At 45.1% G+C, this 20,525-nt stretch overlaps 1 protein-coding gene across 2 annotated transcripts in view; it reads left to right on the forward strand.

Annotated features, from left to right (window-relative positions):
• Nucleotides 1–20,525, forward strand: part of LOC135207957 (DNA ligase 4-like) — a gene marked incomplete at its 5' end in the record, with an annotated part of 136,148 nt that overhangs the window by 25,385 nt on the left and 90,238 nt on the right. For both annotated transcript variants that reach the window (XM_064239977.1, XM_064239978.1), the window contains 1 exon segment: nt 7,539–7,747. In XM_064239977.1, coding sequence (XP_064096047.1) covers nt 7,539–7,747 — 209 coding nt within the window.

The following is a 20,525-nucleotide window of genomic DNA, read 5'->3' on the forward strand; positions in this document are numbered from 1 at the left end:
TAGATATGGTTACTTATACATAGTCTCTATATCTTTTATGCAGTTAGTTTTTTAGTTAGGCCTCCACGGGGCACGCTCCGACCGCACGTTTCGGACCTTATATCTAGCTACGCCTTACATTGTTAGGAGTTTTATCAGTCACGATTTTGAGAGTCATATCATCTTAATTATTCTGATGTTCTCTCTTTCCTTCTCTAGTTCCTGATTACCATTAATAATATTATAGGTACTAGGTTGGCTAACATACACCATGCTTCGGTATGGCGATTGTTAGCTTCCCTGTTATCATTTATTTTACCGTTAAGTTTAGGCTTTCATACCCCAATTGTCGATGGTGATTAGCCTAGCCCCCCGTTTTTCTTGAACTAGAGGTTAGATTAAGCTAACATACCCCACCCCTTTCTTCGGATCGGCGATTAGCTTAATTTTCTGTTTGCTTAGCTTCGTGTTCCTTGTGTTAGCCTAGCTTTAAAATATCGCTTTAATTTTATTTGATGATTATAAGTAATCCTATATATATCAGTGATATTGATGTTGTTCCGACGGTTCTTCCCCACCTCGTGTCTTTCACCTGACTGGGAAGACCACCGGTTGATCGCGGTGAGCCACCCGGTTACGGGGTCCCCCTCCCATCCCCCCCTTCCCCCCCTCCATACATTGCCATCCACGTCGATGGGTGATGACTCGTTTCTCACAGCTAGCGTCCGAGTCTGCATGAGAGGGGGTGACTCACGGGTCTGGTGGGGATCTCCCCTCCCCTACCGGTATTCTCACTCATCATGTGCCTCGGGGGCTCGGGACCTCCTCCCCCCTTCTTCTCCGTCCTTAACTGGCCGCTCAGGGGGAGGGCTCCCCTACCCCACGTTCTTCCCTACCCTTTCCCCCTCAGCTCAGTCCGGCAGGTGTCTATCCGGGGGGGAGGGAACCACTGGGTTTCCTATCCACTTAGGATAGTTCACACGAGCACTTACTGATATAATGGGTTTTTATTTTGTTTTTATTTTGTTTTATTTAATGTTTAGAATCTTTTGCGTTACTCCGGGGGGGTTTTTTTATTTCCGCCTCTCGTTCTATCCCTTGCTTCATTAGAAGTTTGACATTGCTCACTCAATATTAATTAACTCCGGGCCATACGGAGAACTCCGGGCCCTACAGAGTCTATTTTTAATCATATACAAGTGAGCTTAGGCGGAGGCGGAGACTTTCTTCCCCCTCGTAACTTTTCCTACGTAATATTCATACGTAGATCTCTATCCGTCGGTCCTACTCCGGCACCCACGGATATTTTGCATATTATACCACCGGAGGTTGTCATTGGTACTCATGTATCCTTTGACTTACAGATGTTGTGCCAGGAGATTGGGTGCAATGCCATCCTCCAAGACCCGTGCGGCCATATAGTATGCCGTTTTCATGCAGGATGTGCAGTGAAAGTGGAGGATTTTATCGTTTGGCATCATGAAGCTTGCCAAATCTGCTACTTGCTAGTAGGAGATGCCTCACTAGTAGTAAGTTTCTTAGCACTTTTTCATTCATTCATCACCTGGAATACTTGTTATTATATTATACCTCTCACATATGAGACACATTCATATAATCTCAACACAACAGACATTCCTCCCCTATCCTCTCCCTAACTCTAGACCCTTTTTTACAGGGTTCTGATGAAGAAAGAAGAAAGCTTTGTTGACTCTCAAAGCTTGGGTAGGGGGTTTTGGCCGGAATTCGAAGGGCCGCCCCTACATTCTTACCCAGGATATGGCGGACCTAGTATTCCCAGGAGCCAAGAAAGGATCAGTGGTGGACCCGATAGCGGCCGCCCCTTTGCTGGCCGACCTTCAAGTCATGATCTCCCTTCAGGAGGGGGATTTCCCAGAGGACGTTGCAGAAGACGTTGCGGCAATGAACCTCGACGTCGAACCCATGGCTATTGACTCCATGGGTACAGGTAAGGGTGTAGTAGGGGCAGCTTCTGTGGGTTCTCAGGGCCCTTTCCTGAATTCCCTTTCTCCATCACCTTCTACTGATCCTTCTACTTCCACTTCTTTCTGGGGCTTCACTGAAGAGCAGCGGTCTGTCCGTCCTAAGGCTACTTCAGTGATCCCCAAGGCTAAGATGACCGAGGAGAAACTTAAAAATTGAAAAGTCTCTCCCCAAGAAATCGGTCATCCTGACAGACACTGTAAAAAAAAAAACCTTTCTCCCCCCCTCCCTCCGCTCACACACCCTCGGATCAGTTAGGTCAAGGGAGGCCTCTTCCTCTGCGTCGAGGTCCCCCAGACATAGATCACGTAAGGATCGGGCTCAAGTCCCTCTTTTTGATCCCGAATCCTTTTCGGCTAATATTCTGGAGCAGGTGGGAGTGATCGTAGGGGCCTTGGTTGACAACAAGGTTGGCTCGGTGCTCTCCCAGCTCTCCAGTTCTGTTACGTCTTCCGGCAGGTTCGATCCAATCGCTGGCGGAACGGCTGGCCGCTCAGAGGAGAATGTCATCGCCGGGATTCAAACCTCGATCGCGGCAGGTTCCCCTCTATCTGTGCCACCTTCTCCTCTTCCAATGCCAGATTCCAGCCAACTGCCAGAATTCAAGGCGGCCAACCCTTGGAGAATCGCTTCATATGCCCTGTTTGTCAACGGAATGTTGACAATCGAAGGCATAGGAACTCGAAGGCGTGAGGACTTCGAGTTCCACCCCAGAGACCTTCAACCACCATTCATTGGCTACGTCCGACTAACGGAAGCAGCGATGATGAGAGAGGACAAGGTTCCCAAGGAAACAGTGATCCTTCCAAGAGAACAGGCACAGCAGACTCTAATGAGAAGTCTGGAGGAATGGGGGTGTGAAAACACCCGCATCACAGCCTTTAGGAGTCCTTTCACCATTTTTACTCCGGTGGAAGGGACTCCGCTACCACTGACCCTTAAGGTAGTGGAAGGAACCTTTCAGGCCGCCCTGAAAGACGAGCCCCTGCCTCAACTACGAGAGACGGAACCCACCTCTCTCTTAGTCCCAGGCTCCGAGACGTACTTCGAGGGGGCAGTTCCTACTTTCTCAGTAGGAAAACTAAAGGCGGACTGTGCCACCTCTCTCTTTAGTGAGAGACTCCCCAGGTTGTCGGACTCACTCATCCAGATGGAGTACGACGCCCGGACTGGGCTCGCGAGATCCCTTTCCTCCATGACTATGGCGGAGATGACGGCTCTTGTATACCAACAAGAGCCGTTATTTAAAGTTTTAGCTAAAGGTCTGCTGCACACCATGCAGTGTGACCTTTACGACTTCCTCATAGCCAGGAGAAATTGTAGGAAGCACGTTCTGGCGGAAGCTACTATCCGCCATGAACCTAATAAACTGATTGCTTCCTCAATTTGAGGCTTCTAAGGTTAACCAGTGCCTCAAAGTCAGGTGGGGACTGGTAGCAAAGCGGAGGCAGGAATCTTCTGGTCCTAGCCCAAGGAACAAGAAGAAACCAAGGAAGTTCTCTCCCTTCCAGCCTTCTCAGCAAACGTTGGTTCAGGCAGTCCCAGCACCACAAGGGCAACCATCGTCGAAGGGTCAACAACAATACCTTGTTCTGACCCCTCAGTCCCAGCAATCTCAACCCTCTACTTCCTTTGCTGTCTCGCCAGCCTACAATTCCAACTATGAAAGCCAGAACTTTCTGGCTTTCAATTGGTTTGTGAGAGGCAGCAGAGCAAGAGGTGCCTCTCGATTCAGAGGATCCGGCAGGGCTGCTAACAGAGGAAGAGGTTTCCGATGAGCAAGAGGTGGCCGCCCCTCGGCAAACCAGCAGTGAGAGTCCCAAGGTAGGGGGGAGGCTGTACCTCTTCCGCCAGCGGTGGGGGTTCAGCCCTTGGGCTCAAAGTATAGTAACAAAAGGACTAGGTTGGAGTTGGCTAGAGGGCCCTCCTCCAACCAACAGATTCTATCAAGCACCAACAACGGAATTGGTAGAGTATACCGAAGACCTCCTTCTCAAAGGAGTAGTCTCAAGAGTCAACAATTTAAAATTTTAAAGGACGCTTGTTCAGCGTGCCAAAGAAAGACTCGGTAAACCGAAGAATCATCTTAGACTTGTCCCATCTGAACTTATTCATTCATTGCGACAAGTTCAGGATGCTGACCGTTTCGCAGGTACGGACCTTACTTCCCCGTGGGGGGCCGTCACAACCTCTATAGATCTTACAGATGCCTACTATCATGTTCCCATAGCCCACACTTCCGTCCATTCCTAGGCTTCAAACTAGGCAACAGATCCTACTCCTTCAAGGTAATGCCATTCGGGCTCAACATAGCCCCCAGGATCTTCACCAAATTGGCGGAAGCAGTAGTGCAAGAGCTAAGGAAACAGGGAATAATGTTAGTGGCTTATCTGGACGATTGGCTTATTTGGGCAAAGAACCCCAAAGAATGCAAAGAAGCAACGGTCAGAGTGATCAAATTCCTAGAACATTTAGGTTTTCAAATAAACAAAACCAAGTCCAGAATAACACCGGAATCTCGATTCCAGTGGTTAGGCCTTCAGTGGGACTTACAATCGCGCACACTATCAATTCCGTCGTTGAAAAGGAAAGAAATTGCAAGAGCTACAAAACAATTTCTCAAACGACAACAAACATCCAGGAGGTGCCAGGAGAGGATCCTGGGCTCACTCCAGTTTGCATCAGTCACAGACGTTCTGCTCAGAGCCAAACTCAAAGATATAAACAGAGTATGGCGCTCAAGAGCGAATTGCAGATCACGGGACAAACTAGCCTCTATCCCAGCGATCTTACGGAAACGTCTCCGTCCCTGGACGGAGACAAAGAATCTTTCAAAAGCAATTCCTCTACAGTTTCCCCCTCCATCATTATTGATCCACACAGACGCCTCACTAACAGGGTGGGGAGGATACTCCCAGTACAAAAAAGTTCAAGGAACTTGGTCGTTAACATTCCGCCAGCTACATATCAATGTACTGGAGGCCATGGCAGTATTCCTCACTGAAACGGCTTCGTCCGCCCAAGAACTCACATTTCTGGACAGTGCAGTAGTAGTACACTGCATCAACAGGGGCGGATCCAAGTCAAGCCACTTGAACCATGTCATGATAGCCATCTTTTCCCTGGCAAACAAAAACAAATGGCACCTGTCAGCCACTCACCTGGCAGGAGTCAAGAACGTAGTAGCAGACGCTCTATCGCGTTCCACTTCGTTGGAATCGGAGTGGACACTGGACAGGAGTTCATTCAATTGGATCAGTCTACAAGTCCCCGGACTCCAAGTAGACCTCTTCGCCACGGAGTCAAACCACAAACTCCCTTGTTACGTGGCACCCAACCTCGATCCTCTAGCATACGCTACGGATGCAATGATCCTCGATTGGAACGAATGGAAGAATATTTACCTCTTCCCTCCGGTGAACCTTCTCATGAAAGTTTTAGACAAACTCAGGACATTCAAAGGCCAAGTAGCTCTAGTAGCTCCCAACTGGCCCAAGAGCAATTGGTTCCCTCTACTCCTAGAGTTGACTCCGACCTCTACGGATTCCCAACCCCAAACTAACCCAGTTAGTGCAAACTCAGACTGTGTCCGCTTCCTCAAGAATTCAGAAAACCCTAACTTTATGGATTTTCTGAAATTCGCAGCCATGCGACAGAATGCAGAAAGTTGATCCCCCAGGAATCCATCATTCTTTGGAATCAGATAAAAGAGAATCTACTCTCCGCAATATGATTCATCTGTCAAAAAACTAGCAGAGTTCCTTAAGTTGTCAAATTCTCAAGTCATGACAACGAACCTAGCCATAACTTTCTTCAGATCATTGTTTGAGAAAGGCTTAGCAGCAAGCACTATCACTACGACCAAATCAGCTCTTAAAAAGATCTTCCAATTTGGTTTTAGCATAGACCTTACGGATTCGTACTTTACGTCCATACCAAAAGCTTGTGCTAGATTAAGACCATCAACGAGACCTAAATCAGTCTCTTGGTTCCTAAATGATGTCCTCAAACTGGCCTCGGACATTAACAATGACTCTTGCAATTATATATCCCTCCTGAGGAAAACCCTATTCTTATTAAGTTTAGCCTCCGGAGCTAGAATATCAGAACTGTCAGCTTTATCAAGAGAACCAGGCCACATTGAGTTCCTCTCCTCAGGGGAAGTCCTCTTATCCCCAGATCGCCATTTTCTAGCCAAAAATGAAGACCCACAGGACAGATGGTCCTCGTGGAAAATCCTACCACTACCTCAAGACATTTCCCTTTGTCCTGTCAACTCATTAAGAGCCTACCTAAGCAGAACAACTCTGAAATCTTCAGGCCCATTGTTCATTAGGAAGGAAGGTGGTACATTATCCCTAAAAGGGATCAGGCAACAAATTTTATACTTCATTAAACAGGCCAATCCAGAGTCCTTTCCTCGGGCCCACGATGTTAGGGCGGTGGCCACATCTATTAATTATTTCCAACACATGAATTTTGACGATCTTAAGAAGTATACAGGGCTGGAAATCTCCGACAGTTTTCAAACGGCACTACCTAAAACCCTTAGAAGCCCTCAAATTTCCAGCAGTGGCAGCTGGAAAACACAGTTTCTCCTGATTCTTATTTTTACTATAACTTCTTGTAGCCTTCCCTTCTACCTGCCCATTGCACCCTTACTTAGTTTAGTCGCCTCCATGTATTGGGTTACCTTGAGTTTGCTTTTGTTCATCATTCTAATTGGATTCAGTTCCATTCTTTTGTATATATCAACTTATATCCTGTCTTTGCCTAACCTGTTTTGTTATTGTTTGTTGTTAGGCTAACTAATTTTAAGTAATAACCCGTGTTTTAGGGCTTATACTTCCCTTAAGTAAGACTGTAATTTTAGTTGATTATATACATTAACCTTAAAAGTGTTTAACTTTACCTTCTTTAATTTACTGTACTGTTCCTCAAGCTTGGTGTTTAGCATTCTCTGGTACTATTTCACAGGCCGACACAGGTCAAGCCCAGGAAAAGGGATTTTGATGAAGGAAAAATCTATTTCTGGGCAACGACCTGTGTCGCCCTGTGAAAACCCCACCTGTAGTTAGCTTATCCTCACCCAGCTTACCCCAAGCTTGGAGGCTATCTTCAGGAATGACGTCTCAGGCGTCAGAGGTGCTCACGGTAGTAGTAGACCGGGAGCTGTAGCACGGCTCCTCCGTAGTTCGGGGTTTTGTCGAAGGAAGAAGCTAAATGGCAAGGGACCTCTGGTAGTGATTCCACTCGCTCCTTACTATACCGACACTTCTATAAGAAGTGAGCGAGCCATTTATCTTGGCATTATATTGTTTCTTTTTTCTCTAGGATGAATAGCAATATTTATTCCTCAGAAATAGTATCAAAGGAACCATTTCACAGGGCGACACAGGTCGTTGCCCAGAAATAGATTTTTCCTTCGTCAAAATCCCTTTATTTACCTAGAAATAATGAACTTAAGGGATTATTTCACGAAGCGACACGAGCTGAGCCCAGAAATATTATTTGATATTTTTGAATAATTTAATTTTTTTTTTTTTTTTTTACAGGTTTCAGTAGCATTGCGAGATCCAAGTGTTCGATTACATGAAATAGAGGTATCTTTATTCTCTGCCTTTCGTCCCATGCTTGCTGAAAGGGCATTGTTAGAGAAAGTTGAGACTCAGATGAATCACAAGGCATATTATGCTGAGACAAAGTATGATGGAGAAAGATCTCAGATTCACAAGAAAGGCAGAGTTTATAAGTATTTTTCAAGGTAAGCTATGTTTTGGTATTGTATAATTTAGTTTTTGAATGATCATTTTCATGTTCTAATTTTTATCCCACACACTTTTTATGAAAATTACAGCACTTCCCCATACATTATTAAATAAAAATCCATATTTATTAGCTATCACTTTTTCCATAGCTGCAACCCCTTTCATTCCATTTACTGTACTACAGTGGACCCCCCGTATTCGCGTTCTCCAGATTCGCGGACTCACACATTCGCGGATTTCTCTCGGGAACGTTTCCCTGCATTATTCGTGGAAAATTCACGCATTCGCGGTATTTTTCTATGATAAATATCCACAAATTCCTGGTTTTTTTGATGAATTTCATCATAAAATGCACTTTTTGTGATAAAACTATTAAAAAACCCATGTAGGAAAATTTTTAGTGGGTTTTTCTTGAGTTTTAACTAATAAAATAGGCTGTTTTTAGCATTTTTATAGGGTTCCAAACATTCGCGGATTCTAACTATTCACGGGGGGGTCTGGTACGCATCCCCCGCGAATACGGGGGGACCACTGTATATCCATTCATATTCTCTTTCTATCATCATGCTTTCCACCCTCTCCTAACAATTAATTCATAGTGCAACTGCAAGGTTTTCCTCCAGTTACATCTTTCAAACATTTTTATTGTTAATTTGTTTCAGCACTTGGCTTTTGGCCTAAATCCTATTTCTGGGTTTGACCTGTGTCTGCTGGTGAAAAGTCCTGTAGCTCACTTTTGTAAGTATAAATAGATTCTAGATATACCAGAGAAAAAAGCTAGCATGGTATGCTGAGGTTACTACCCTTGCGCGAGCACCCAGAGGGTGTCGGGTCTAAAGTACAAGGCGAGTGGAAGCCACTACTCAGAGGTCTTCTGCCAATTAGAAGATTCCTTTCCAAAATCCCTCCCACGGCGAGAGCCGTTACGAAGATTACTCCCCCTACCTCGCTCTCGCTCTTGCTACTACCACCCTACTTGCGCGCCATCAACATTCCTGTAACTAGACTTTGTGATGATCACACGCGTCTTCAATTGCTCCCTTGGTGCCTTAAATTGCCGAAGCTACGTCTTCCGTGGAACTCTCTGCTTCTTCAATCCAACTTGAGTATTCCAAATCGTGTTTTCGTAATTCGTATAGTTACGATGCTTTCCATTTTTAGCCTTCGGTCCCTTAAAAAACTTACTGGGGTGCCGCTAGTTTATTAGCCATTTAAGTGCATCATCAGATGCGTGCGTCATTATTATTGGTTATTTCCTTTATTTTATTCTTATTTTTATGTTAATTTTATATTCCATATCATATACGTATGTGCAATTTAGGGCTACTAGCTAGCCTATCGTATTTATCATCGTAGAGGAGGGAGTCCTCTCTCTCTCTCTCTGCCGATACAAGACGTGCATATGTTATTGTTTTAATGCGAACCAGATAGGTTTTTGATTTATGCACGTTCATGATTTTATGTCACTGAAGAGGTTGGATGAGTTGCTTTCTTTCCCTAGCTGAACCGACCACGCCTAGATTAGGTTTGGAAGGTAGGCTAGGTGCCCCTACCCCTATACCCGTACCTCTCCCCCTGTCCGCGCTACGGTGCTAACGGGGAGGATATCAAGGATAGAGAGTATCTCTCTTGTCATACTGTTGGACCTATCCTCCCTACCTGACCAGATCGAAAATTTCAAGTATGGAGTGTTTGGTTGAGTGCCCACCGTCCATGCCAGGATGCCCTTGGAGGTTTATCTGGCCTACCTGACCGGATCCTTAGTGATCTCGGAGAGTTAGGTTAGATCCATGCTGGGTATTTTCCTTACACCTTATGTTCCTCTTGCAACTCTTCCATGATACCTCATTATGGTATTGCATATTATATTGTTTATTGTGTATTATATTGTTTATGCACATTTATGATTTTTTGAGTATTCCATACAATCATCAGTGATGTATTTCATATTACGTGCTTAATTTTAACCGACCAAGTTAGGATTGGTTCGGAGGAAGGCCTAACGCACTCATGATGTCCTCTGGGGTTTTAAAGAAAGATTGATTAGTTTATATTCTAGCCTCTGGCCCCCCCCAGGCTTCTCAAGAGCGTGTTCGTGCCTATCTGTGTAATTTTAGCATATTGTACATGTAAAGTTGTTAGGCTATTAGTAGCCTATCGCATTTATCATGGGAGAGGAGAGAGTCCCCTCTCTCTCTCTCCCGGTGTGAGACATGCATGAGTTATTGTTTAATACGAACCAAATAGAGGTTGAATTATGCACGTTGATTTCATATCACCGAGAGGTTGGTAGAGTTGCTTCCCTCCCTGGCTTAACCGACCAAGCCTAAGTTAGGCTTGGAAGGTAGGCTAAGTGACCCTACCCCTGTACCCTTTATGCCTCTCCCCCTGTCGGCGCTACGGTGCTAGAGGGGAGGATGTCAAGGATAGAGAGCCTCTCTCTTATCACATTGTTGGACCTATCCTCCCTGCCGATCTAGATCGAAAAATTCGAATTTAGTAGGTTTGGTCGAGGGCCATGTGATGGTAATTGCTTCATAGCAAAGAAAGATAAAGGAAAGGAGAACACATTTTCGAGAAGTTCGGCAGCAAGGAGGTTTTCGCGCCACTGTTGGAGGCGTCTATGCTCGCGGCCTTTCCAGAATCGGCAGGAGTGTTGTGGATCTCGTCGTTACGTGAGAAACGCCGCGATTTTCTGATGCAATACCTCGTCTAGATTCATCTAAGAAGTTCTAGAAATCCCTGGAGTCGGTGACGTTCGCCATAGGCTCCGCCCCCAGAGTGCCGTATAAATACGACGAACGAACTTCGGAGAGGTGTGATCGTAGAAGAGAGTGATATCGTAAAAGAGAGAGATCACCAGTCAGATTATCAGTGAGAGATCAGCAGCAGTGATCGTCAGAGAGAAACTAGAGACGAAGGAACCAACGAAGCATCAATCAAGAAGAAAAAGCTCGAGAGTTGTTGGATATTGGTCTAGTTGTCTTCAGGAGTGGACGGCCGTGTTATCTCGACGTCGAGCAGACTTCAGAGAAGAAAAGGTCCTGTTACAGGTGTTGGGGAATTCCTGCCTTACAAGAAGATTAGTTTCTGCAATACGGAGTCAAGAGGACGTCCGCAATCGCCGATCTACATTTAGGAAGCCAGCGCTTCGAACCGCCAAGTCGAGTAGCAAGTATATCAATTGCTGCACTGTTCCCCCAGTTCATGCAGTGTAAGATTCTATCTGTTTATGTAAATAGGAGATACCATTCTGCATTTACCTTTGTTAGTAAGCTTGTAAATAAACCTTTGTTGTGTTAGTGTTTCTTTCTATATTCATATCCCCAGTTTCAGCGGTTTGTGTTGATAAGTTTTTTTTTTATTATTTCATATCGAACCTGAAGCGGACCTCCCTCAGAGGCCGTAACATTGTCTCTGAGATCTGTGGGTCTGTAACATTTTGTGGCGACCTTGCCTAGGCTATCAACACTTTAACAGTTCGAAACAGGGAGGATATAGAAAGAATCAGAATGAGTGAGATGGTGAAAGAGTTTATTGAGTCAGGTAAGCTACTAGGTCTAGAGGGGAATGATCTCCGTGAGTATGTTGAGAAGAAAGAAAGAGAAAAGTATGAGAGAGATGAAAGAGCGGCTGAGAGAGAAGCAATGAAAATGCAGCAAGAGAGAGAAGTAATGAGAATGCAGCAAGAGAGAGAAGCAATGAGAATGCAGCAAGAGAGGGAGATGATGGTAATGCAGCAGGAAGAGAGAGAGAAAGAACGTATGCATGAACAGGAAGAGAGAGAGAAAGAACGTATGCATGAGTTGGAAATCGCTCGGTTAAGGGAAAGTACTCGTAACAGTCGGTCAGGCGAGAACGAAAACGAAGGTGATACATTAGGTATGACTCGTATGAGTGCAGTGCTAAAGTTAGTACCAAAGTTTGATGAGGAAGATGTTACGACATATTTCATGTGTTTTGAGAAGTTAATGGAGCGAGTAGGTTCTCCTAAAGAAACGTGGACTTTATATTTGCAATCAGTTTTGAGTGGTAGGGCACTTACTGTGTATAGTTGCATGTCTAAGGAGGAATGTGATAATTACGATATCGTGAAAGAAACCATTCTTAGCGCGTATAGGCTAGTACCAGAGGCGTACTGTAAGAAATTTAGAAATTTGAGAAAGGATGAAAATATTACGTATGTAGAATACGGTAAGAAGTTAGATAGGCTGTTTTTTGATTGGTTAACTTCTGCTAAGGTTGAGGATTTTGACGGTTTGAAGAACTTAGTGTTGTTAGAAAACTTCAAAGATAACGTATCCCCTGAGATTAAACTTTATATAGAGGATAGGCGAGAAGTATCTTTTGCAGGAGCAACTAGGCTAGCTGACGAATATAGTCTAACTCATAATTTGAGTGTTAGTAAGAAACGAAATGATCCTTCGTCTGGTAGAGTACAAAGCAGTAAAGGTTTCAGTCCTAGTAATAGCAATGCGAGTAAAAGTGACTATTCCTGGTTTATTAACATGCGGAAAACCTGGTCATACGTCTAAGGTTTGTAAGAGTAGAATGGGCATATAGTGGCTCAGAATTAACTTGTTTCCGATGTAATGGGAAAGGGCATTTAGCGAGAAATTTGTGCAATTAAGAAAAGAAGGACGGTAAGAAACCCAGTATCGCTAGTTAACCTTTCGTCAAGTAGGGACGATGTGATGAGAGAAACTAGGAAAGTTTTTGGCGAATTTCTGTCGGAAGGCGTAGTTTCCTCTCTTGGAGGAGTAGATTCAAGAGAAGTAGTCTTGCTTCGAGACACAGGGGCTGCTGTCTCACTGATTCGAAGAGAGTGTGTGCCGAACAGGGCAGAAATCAGTATGGAAGAAAAAGTCATGTTAGGTGGATTTCCTAACACTTGTGTTCTTTGTCCTTTGTTGAAGTTGAATTTAGAAAGTCAGGTAGTGTCAGGAGAAGTAAAACTTGCAGTTGTGGACAGTTTGCCCGTTGAAGGCGTTGACATTATTGTCGGTAATGACTTAGCTTTATCCAAGAATGTGAATCCTGTTGTGAGGAATATTCCAGTGCCTGAAATGGTAGTAACTAGGTCGGGTTTAGATACAGACGTAGACTACGGTCAGAGTAAGTTTGTGGATTCGAACGAGTGTAAGTTCGTGGATTCGAACGAGTGTAAGTTCGTGGATTCGAACGAGTGTAAGTTCGTGGATTCGAACGTGAGTAAGTTCGTGGATTCGAACGTGAGTAAGTTCGTGGATTCGAACACGAGTAAGTTCGTGGATTCGAACGTGAGTGAGTTCGTGGATTCGAACGAGTGTGATAGAGGTAGCGAGGTTGATCTTAGCATGAGTGTGGCTGAGAGACCTAACTCTATCGTTGACAGTGAGAGCCAAGGGGAAGGCGTAGCTGTCGAGAGTAACGTAGTAAATGTACTCGTATCTGTATCTAGTACTAGTTACGGTGATGAATTAGGCTCTAACATTTTGGATAGGGATGAAGGCTGAAATCAAGGTTGGCGGGAGGAGAGGGGATGGGAGGGGACACTAACCCGAATTTTTGAATGTGAGCTGGATGATTATGATCTCGATGATGTGTGTAAGGAAACTTTTTGTGTAAAGGACGAAGTTTTGTGTCGTTATGTTCGTCCTGAGTCAGGTAGTAAAGGGGAAGTCACAGAACATTTAGTAGTTTCTAGGAAGCTTCATGAATTAGTTTTGAAGTTAGCATATGATGAGCAAGGACATTTGGGAGTAAATGAAACTTTCAAGTGTATTAGTAAGGCGTACTTTTGGCCTAAGATGAAAAATGATGTATGTTTTAAGAAATATGTTTTAAGCTGTCTTGAATATCAAATTGCCGGGAAACCGATTCAAGTAATTCCCACAGTTCAGTTGTGTAATATTCCTTCAGTAGGCTTATCTTTTGAGAATGTATTTATAAATATGTTCGGAACTTTGTCTAGAAGTAAGGGTAGAAATTATTGCATAACTAATTTTGATTATTATAAAAACAATCTAAGAGATGTTTGGCATCTAGTGGAGGAGAACGGAAGCACTTGGCATTTAGCGAAAGAAAACCCGAACGGAAGTCAAGGGGAAACTAAAGAGAAACCTTATCTTAGAGCCAAAGAGAGAAGTTTGTGTGAAAGAGATAAAGTTTTAGTACTAGTCCAGAAAGAAGGTTCCTCTTTATCTCATAATTTCGATGGACCTTTTTCAGTTTTAGAGAAGTAGGGAAATATACATTATAGAATTAATGTGGGTAAGAGTAGAGCAAAGGCAATGAATGTACATTTGCTTCAGAATTATAGACAACGCCCCGTGCCATGGCCTCCGCCCATGTAACAGTGTTACTGAGTGAGATTAGTTTTGAGAAAAACACAAGAGGTGTTTTAGTATTTATAAGTTGTAATCAGAGTTCGGAAAACGGAAATAGTAAGAGAGAAGGATAATGTTATAGCAGTAGCCTCTAGAGATATTTCTCTGATTGAGTAGCCTAATAACTGTTTTCTGTTATCGCACGAGTAACTGTGTGAGTGGGGAAGTATGCGTGTTTGACTGGATTGAAGCTTTATGCAGAATTGTTTCCCCGCTGTTTAATTCTTGCTTCTCTTTAGAAAAAAATAAAATCATTTGATTTCATTTTTTTTTTTTTTTATTTCTCTGGGGGGCGTGTGATGGTAATTGCTTCATAGCAAAGAAAGATAAAGGAAAGGAGAACGCATTTTCGAGAAGTTCGGCAGCAAGGAGGTTTTCGCGCCACTGTTGGAGGCGTCTATGCTCGCGGCCTTTCCAGAATCGGCAGGAGTGTTGTGGATCTCGTCGTTACGTGAGAAACAAAAAAAAAAAAAAAAAACGCCGCCCCAAAAATTTTCTTTTTTTGATGCAATACCTCGTCTAGATTCATCTAAGAAGTTCTAGAAATCCCTGGAGTCGGTGACGTTCGCCGTAGGCTCCGCCCCCAGAGTGCCGTATAAATACAACGAACGAACTTCGGAGAGGTGTGATAGTAGAAGAGAGTGATATCGTAAAAGAGAGAGATCACCAGTCAGATTATCAGTGAGAGATCAGCAGCAGTGATCGTCAGAGAGAAACTAGAGACGAAGGAACCGACGAAGCATCAATCAAGAAGAAAAGTTGCTCGAGAGTTGGTTGGATATTGGTCTAGTCGTCTTCAGGAGTGGACGGCCGTGTTATCTCGACGTCGAGCAGACTTCAGAGAAGAAAAGGTCCTGTTACAGGTGTTGGGGAATTCCTGCCTTACAAGAAGATTAGTTTCTGCAATACGGAGTCAAGAGGACGTCCGCAATCGCCGATCTACATTTAGGAAGCCAGCGCTTCGAACCGCCAAATCGAGTAGCAAGTATATCAATTGCCGCACTGTTCCCCCAGTTCATGCAGTGTAAGATTCTATCTGTTTATGTAAATAGGAGATACCATTCTGCATTTACCTTTGTTAGTAAGCTTGTAAATAAACCTTTGTTGTGTTAGTGTTTCTTTCTATATTCATATCCCCAGTTTCAGCTGTTTGTGTTGATAAGTTTTTTTTTTATTATTTCATATCGAACCTGAAGCGGACCTCCCTCAGAGGCCGTAACATTGTCTCTGAGATCTGTGGGTCCGTAACAGGACACTGTCCACATCATGATGTCTTGGAGGAGATTTGGCCTACCTGTCCGGTTCTGTAATGATTTTGGAAGGTTAAGCTAGATCCATACTGGGTATTATCCTTTTGCCTTATATTCCTTTGCAACTCTTCCATGATGCCTCATTATTAATTGTATATATTATTCTTATATATTGTCTATTGTATTGCTGTACATTAAGTGGTCTGGTTTGTGTATTGTTTTGGCCTAGCCTCCTTTAGTACAACCTTTAGTAGTAGGCCATGTCCTCCCAGTTGAGTGCGATCACCGATCGGTCGCTGTACCAATCACGACGGGCCATAGGCCCAGTCAGCCTATTACCCCTACAGTAGTAGGCTACACAGCTTTCAATAGGTGACCATCTCTGATCGGGTTGGTGGCCAGACGATCACGACCGACCACCCCACATACCTCCTACCCCCCTCCCTTCCCCCACTTCCTAGCTAGGCTTTGCCGTACGCTATAACTTGCGGTGCTAGTAGTCTTATCGATGAACGACCGCTCGAGTTTTCACTTAAGTGGGGAAGAGAGTAGTGGGAGCGGTGGGGTTACTGTTATTATACGTAATCCCTTATGTCTCCGAGTGGATAGCTCCGCCAGCCTTATAGCGGTCTGGTACCGCACCAGCCGGCGGACATCGCTCCGGATTGTGCATTTACGCAGCTCTGCCGCTCGGTGGTCTCTCTCCCCAGTTGTCCGCCCCAGCTACGGGTTCGGGCTAGGAGCTACGCTCCCCCCAATAGAGGCGGGCAGGGGCAGGTTCAGATAGAGGAATTATCTTCCCCTGATCCGCTGCTTCAGCCCGTTCTGCCGGCATTACTTATGACAATGAGAGATGAGACTTTGAGTAGGCTAAGCTTTGGGGAAATTCCCTTCCGAAGGGATCCAAACCAGCTCTGTCAGCGGCGACTGAGTCATCTCCGGCTCCTCGGCTATCGACTTAGTCTGCTTAGATGCTTGCTGCAAGGATTCTCTCCCCCCTAAGGGGTCGAGAGCCAAGTCTGCCAGATCCAAGGCGACGGAGTCTGGATTCGACCATGAGATCCTCGCTAACCTTCTAATGTCGAAGGTTAGGGAAGCGGTTGATGAGAGGTTTGAGTCGTTACGACTCGCCTCGGGCTCTGACACCTCCGGCCAGGCAATAACATCTCTGGCCGAGAGGATCAGGCCCCTGGAGGATATGCTGACTGGATTTCTCCACTCTGAATCCCCGTTTCTGGCTATGTCAGTGCCGGATGCGTCAAAACTACCGCCATTTGATAAGAACAACCCGTGGCGGTTAGCTTTACATGCCCCATTCTCAGATGGGAAGTTAACAATTGAAGGGTGCGGAACTCGTCCGTTGGAGGACTTTGAGCTCTTCCCGGAGGGTCTCCAATTTCTTTTTCCTGGATTTGTCAGACTAGCGGAACACGTGCTAGTCAGAATAGACAAGGTCCCGAAGGAGACAGTGATCTTCCCTAGGGACCAAGCCCAAGCTATTTGGGTTCGCACCCTGTCTGACTGGGATTGCGTCAACACTGAGTTGACGCCACACAAGGGTACTTACACCGTGTTTGTGACTCCAGCCAACGTTCCGTCGCCCTGTACAGACAAGGTAGCGGAACTAACCCTACAAGCGGCAGCAGAGGACAAACCCCTACCAGTACTAAAGGAGACAGAGGCAACCTCTCTTCTCTTCCCCTCAGGTAGGGAGTTTTGGAACAATGCTCCGGCCACGTTTACAGCAGGTAAACTTGACCCGGATTGCGCTTCCACTCTATTTTCCGAGAAGTGCATAAAATTCCGGACCATTTAATCAAGGCGGAATTTGAAGCAAGATCAAGTCTAGGAAGATCTATCAACTCCGTCACTATGGCGGAGTTGGTAGCCTAGACTTACATTGACGAACAGGTGTTCTGAGTCCTGATGAAAGGTCTACTACAGGCTTTCCAGTCAGACCTCTACGACTTTGCGATGGCAAGACGAGCTTGTAGGAAGTATTTCCTGGCGGGTGCCTCGATAAGGCACGAACCTAATAGGCTGATAAAATCCTCAATATGGGGAGAAAACCTGTTCCCAGAAGATGAGGTTAACAACGTCTCTTGAGAAGCAGCCAGAGCCAACCAGAGCCTCCGGGTCCGTTGGGGACATCTCTTCAAACGGAAATTTGAGACCCCCGGACAACAAACCAGACCCAAGAAGAGGCCAAGGAGATTCAATCCTTACCAGGCCTCCCGTCCTCTAATGGTCGTTCAAGCGGTCCCGGTTTCACAAGTCGGTAAGCCTTCGACATCTAAGGCTCATCCGCAGCAACAGTTTGTTTACTACAAACTCTGCCAACCCAACAGCCTTCAACCTCCACAGTTATAATGACCTCCCCAGCCTTTAACCCCGCCTATGAAGCAAGGGATATATTTCGCAGCCACAACAGGCATGCGGGAAGTAGCAGGGCCAGAGGTGACTCCCGGCTACAAGGCGGACCAAGGGGTAGAGGCTTCCAAGGAGGTAGAGGTAACAGACCTGCAACCAGTCAGTGAGAGCCCGCAGGTAGGAGGGAGATTATCTCTTCCGGGACCATTGGACCTTCAGTCCATGGGCCCACAGTATAGTTTCAAAAGGTCTGGGGTGGAAATGGGAGAAAGGGCCCCTCCACCAATCAAATTTTATCAGATACCAACGGCAGACCTTATAGACTATACCAAAGATCTCCTGCAGAAGAAGGCCATAAAAAGAGTGAAACGACTAAAGTTTCAAGGTCGTCTGCTCAGTGTCCCAAAGAAGGACTCGGACAAAAGAAGAGTGATTCTGGACTTGTCCCGTCTCAACTCATACATTCATTGCAACAAGTTCCGCATGTTGACAGTCTTGCAGGTGTGGACCTTACTTCCCCGTGGGGCCGTCACCACCTCTATTGATCTTACAGACGCTTACTATCATGTTCCAATAGCAAGGAACTTCTCTCTGTACCTAGGCTTCAGGCTAGGAAACAAGGCTTACTCATTCAGTCATGCCTTCGGGCTCAACATCGCGCCCAGAATATTCACAAAACTAGGAGAGACGATAGTTCAAGAACTAAGAACTCAAGAGGTTATGTTAGTAGCCTACCTAGACGACTGGCTCATTTTGGCAGCCAGCATCAAAGAGTGCCGCAAATCAACAGCCAGAGTGATAAAATTCTTGAAATTTCTGTGCATCCAGATAAACACAGAAAAATCTTGGCTTGTTCTGGCTTCCCGCTTCCAATGGCTGGGGATCCAATGGGACCTAATAAGACACAAGCTATCTCTTCCACCCAAGAAGGCCAAGGAGATAGCAGTGGCTACAAAACAGTTCCTCAAGAACAAGAAGGCGTCTCGGCGTACCCAAGAGAGAATCCTAGGTTTGCTGCAGTTTGCGTCAGTAACAGACGTCCTATTAAAAGCCAGATTGAAGGACATCAATCAAGTCTGGAGAAAGAGAGCCAATATCAATCTCAGGGACAAGATCTCAATAATTCCACCTATTCTAACAAGAGGCTTCTTCCATGGAGGAAACGCCGGAACCTGGCCAAGTCAGTACCACTGCAATTCCCTCTGCCGTCTCTAACCATCCACACGGACGCATCACTGAGCGGCTGGGCAGGATATTCACAATACAAGAAAGTACAGGGAACATGGTCGGATATGTTCCGCCAGTTCCATATCAATGTTCTAGAAGCTATGGCAGTTTTTCTGACCTTAAAATGACTGGCTCCGGCCATGAACAATCATGTGAGAGTAGTCTCAGACAGCCTAGTGGTGGTACACTGCATAAACAGAGGAGGCTCCAGGTCAAGCAAACTAAATCACATATTGATTGCGATATTCTCATTGGCGGCGAAAAATCATTGGCACCTGTCAGCAACTCACCTGGCAGGAGTAAAGAATGTTATCGCAGACGCACTTTCCAGGACAACTCAGCTGGGATCGGAGTGGTCCCTGGACAGGAAGTCATTCCGGTGGATTTGCAATCAAACCCCGGACCTTCAAGTAGACCTATTCGCCACAGAATCCAACCACAAACTACCATGTTACGTGGCACCCAACCTGGGCCCTCTAACTTACGCCACAGATGCGATGTCCATAGATTGGAACAATTGGCAGAAGATTTACCTATTTCCACCGGTGAATCTTCTGATGAAGGTCCTGCACAAGCTAAGATCTTTCACAGGACAAGTATCATTAGTGGCACCCAACTGGCCAAAGAGCAACTGGTTTCTACTTCTTCTAGAACTGAAGCTCTGACCCAAACGGATCCCTCATCCAGAACTGACACAGACAGTACAAACTTAGACTGTGTCAGCTTCCTCAATCATCTTCCTCAAGAATTCTGGGTGCCATAACTTTATGGACTTCATGAAGTTTGCAACCCAAAAGGACGCTAGTATTGATCCACTAAACATCTTATTCATAGAATCAGATAAAAGAGAATCAACGCTCAGGCAATATGATTCAGCAGTGAAGAAGTTGGCCAAATTTCTAAAAGACTCAGAGGCTCATAAAATGACCACGAATCTGGCAATTTTGTTCTTTAGAACTCTATTTGAGAAAGGCCTAGCTGCTAGTACCATTACAACAACCAAGTCAGCCTTATGGAAGATTTTTCAGGTTGGCTTTAATATTAACTTGTCAGATTCATACTTCTCCTCGATTCTGTGAGCATGTGCCCGTCTGAAACCAATAGACCCCCCTCATACAGTCTCCTGGTTTTTGAATGATGTACTGAAATTAGCCTCAGACACTAATAATGAGTCATGCTCTTATATAACCCTGCTTAGGAAAACTTTATTCCTAATGGTCATGGCCTCAGGTGCCAGAATATCTGAACTCTCGGCTCTCTCTAGGAATCCAGACCATATGGAATTCCTCCCGTTGGGTGAAGTATTACTATCCCCAGATCGGAGGTTCTTGGCTAAAAACGAGGACCCACAAAACAGGTGGTCCCCATGGAAAATCATTCCTCCGACACAGGACACATCATTGTGTCCTGTCGTTACCCTTAAATCCTTCTTAGCCAGGACATCCAAAAAATCTTCAGGCCCCCTTTTTATTAGACAGAAAGGTGGTACGATTTCTCTTAAAGGTATTAGACAACAAATACTCTACTTTATTAAACAGGCCAACCTGGATTCAGTCCTA

This window comes from Macrobrachium nipponense, chromosome 34, assembly GCF_015104395.2.
Source record: "Macrobrachium nipponense isolate FS-2020 chromosome 34, ASM1510439v2, whole genome shotgun sequence".
Classification (NCBI taxonomy): domain Eukaryota; kingdom Metazoa; phylum Arthropoda; class Malacostraca; order Decapoda; family Palaemonidae; genus Macrobrachium; species Macrobrachium nipponense.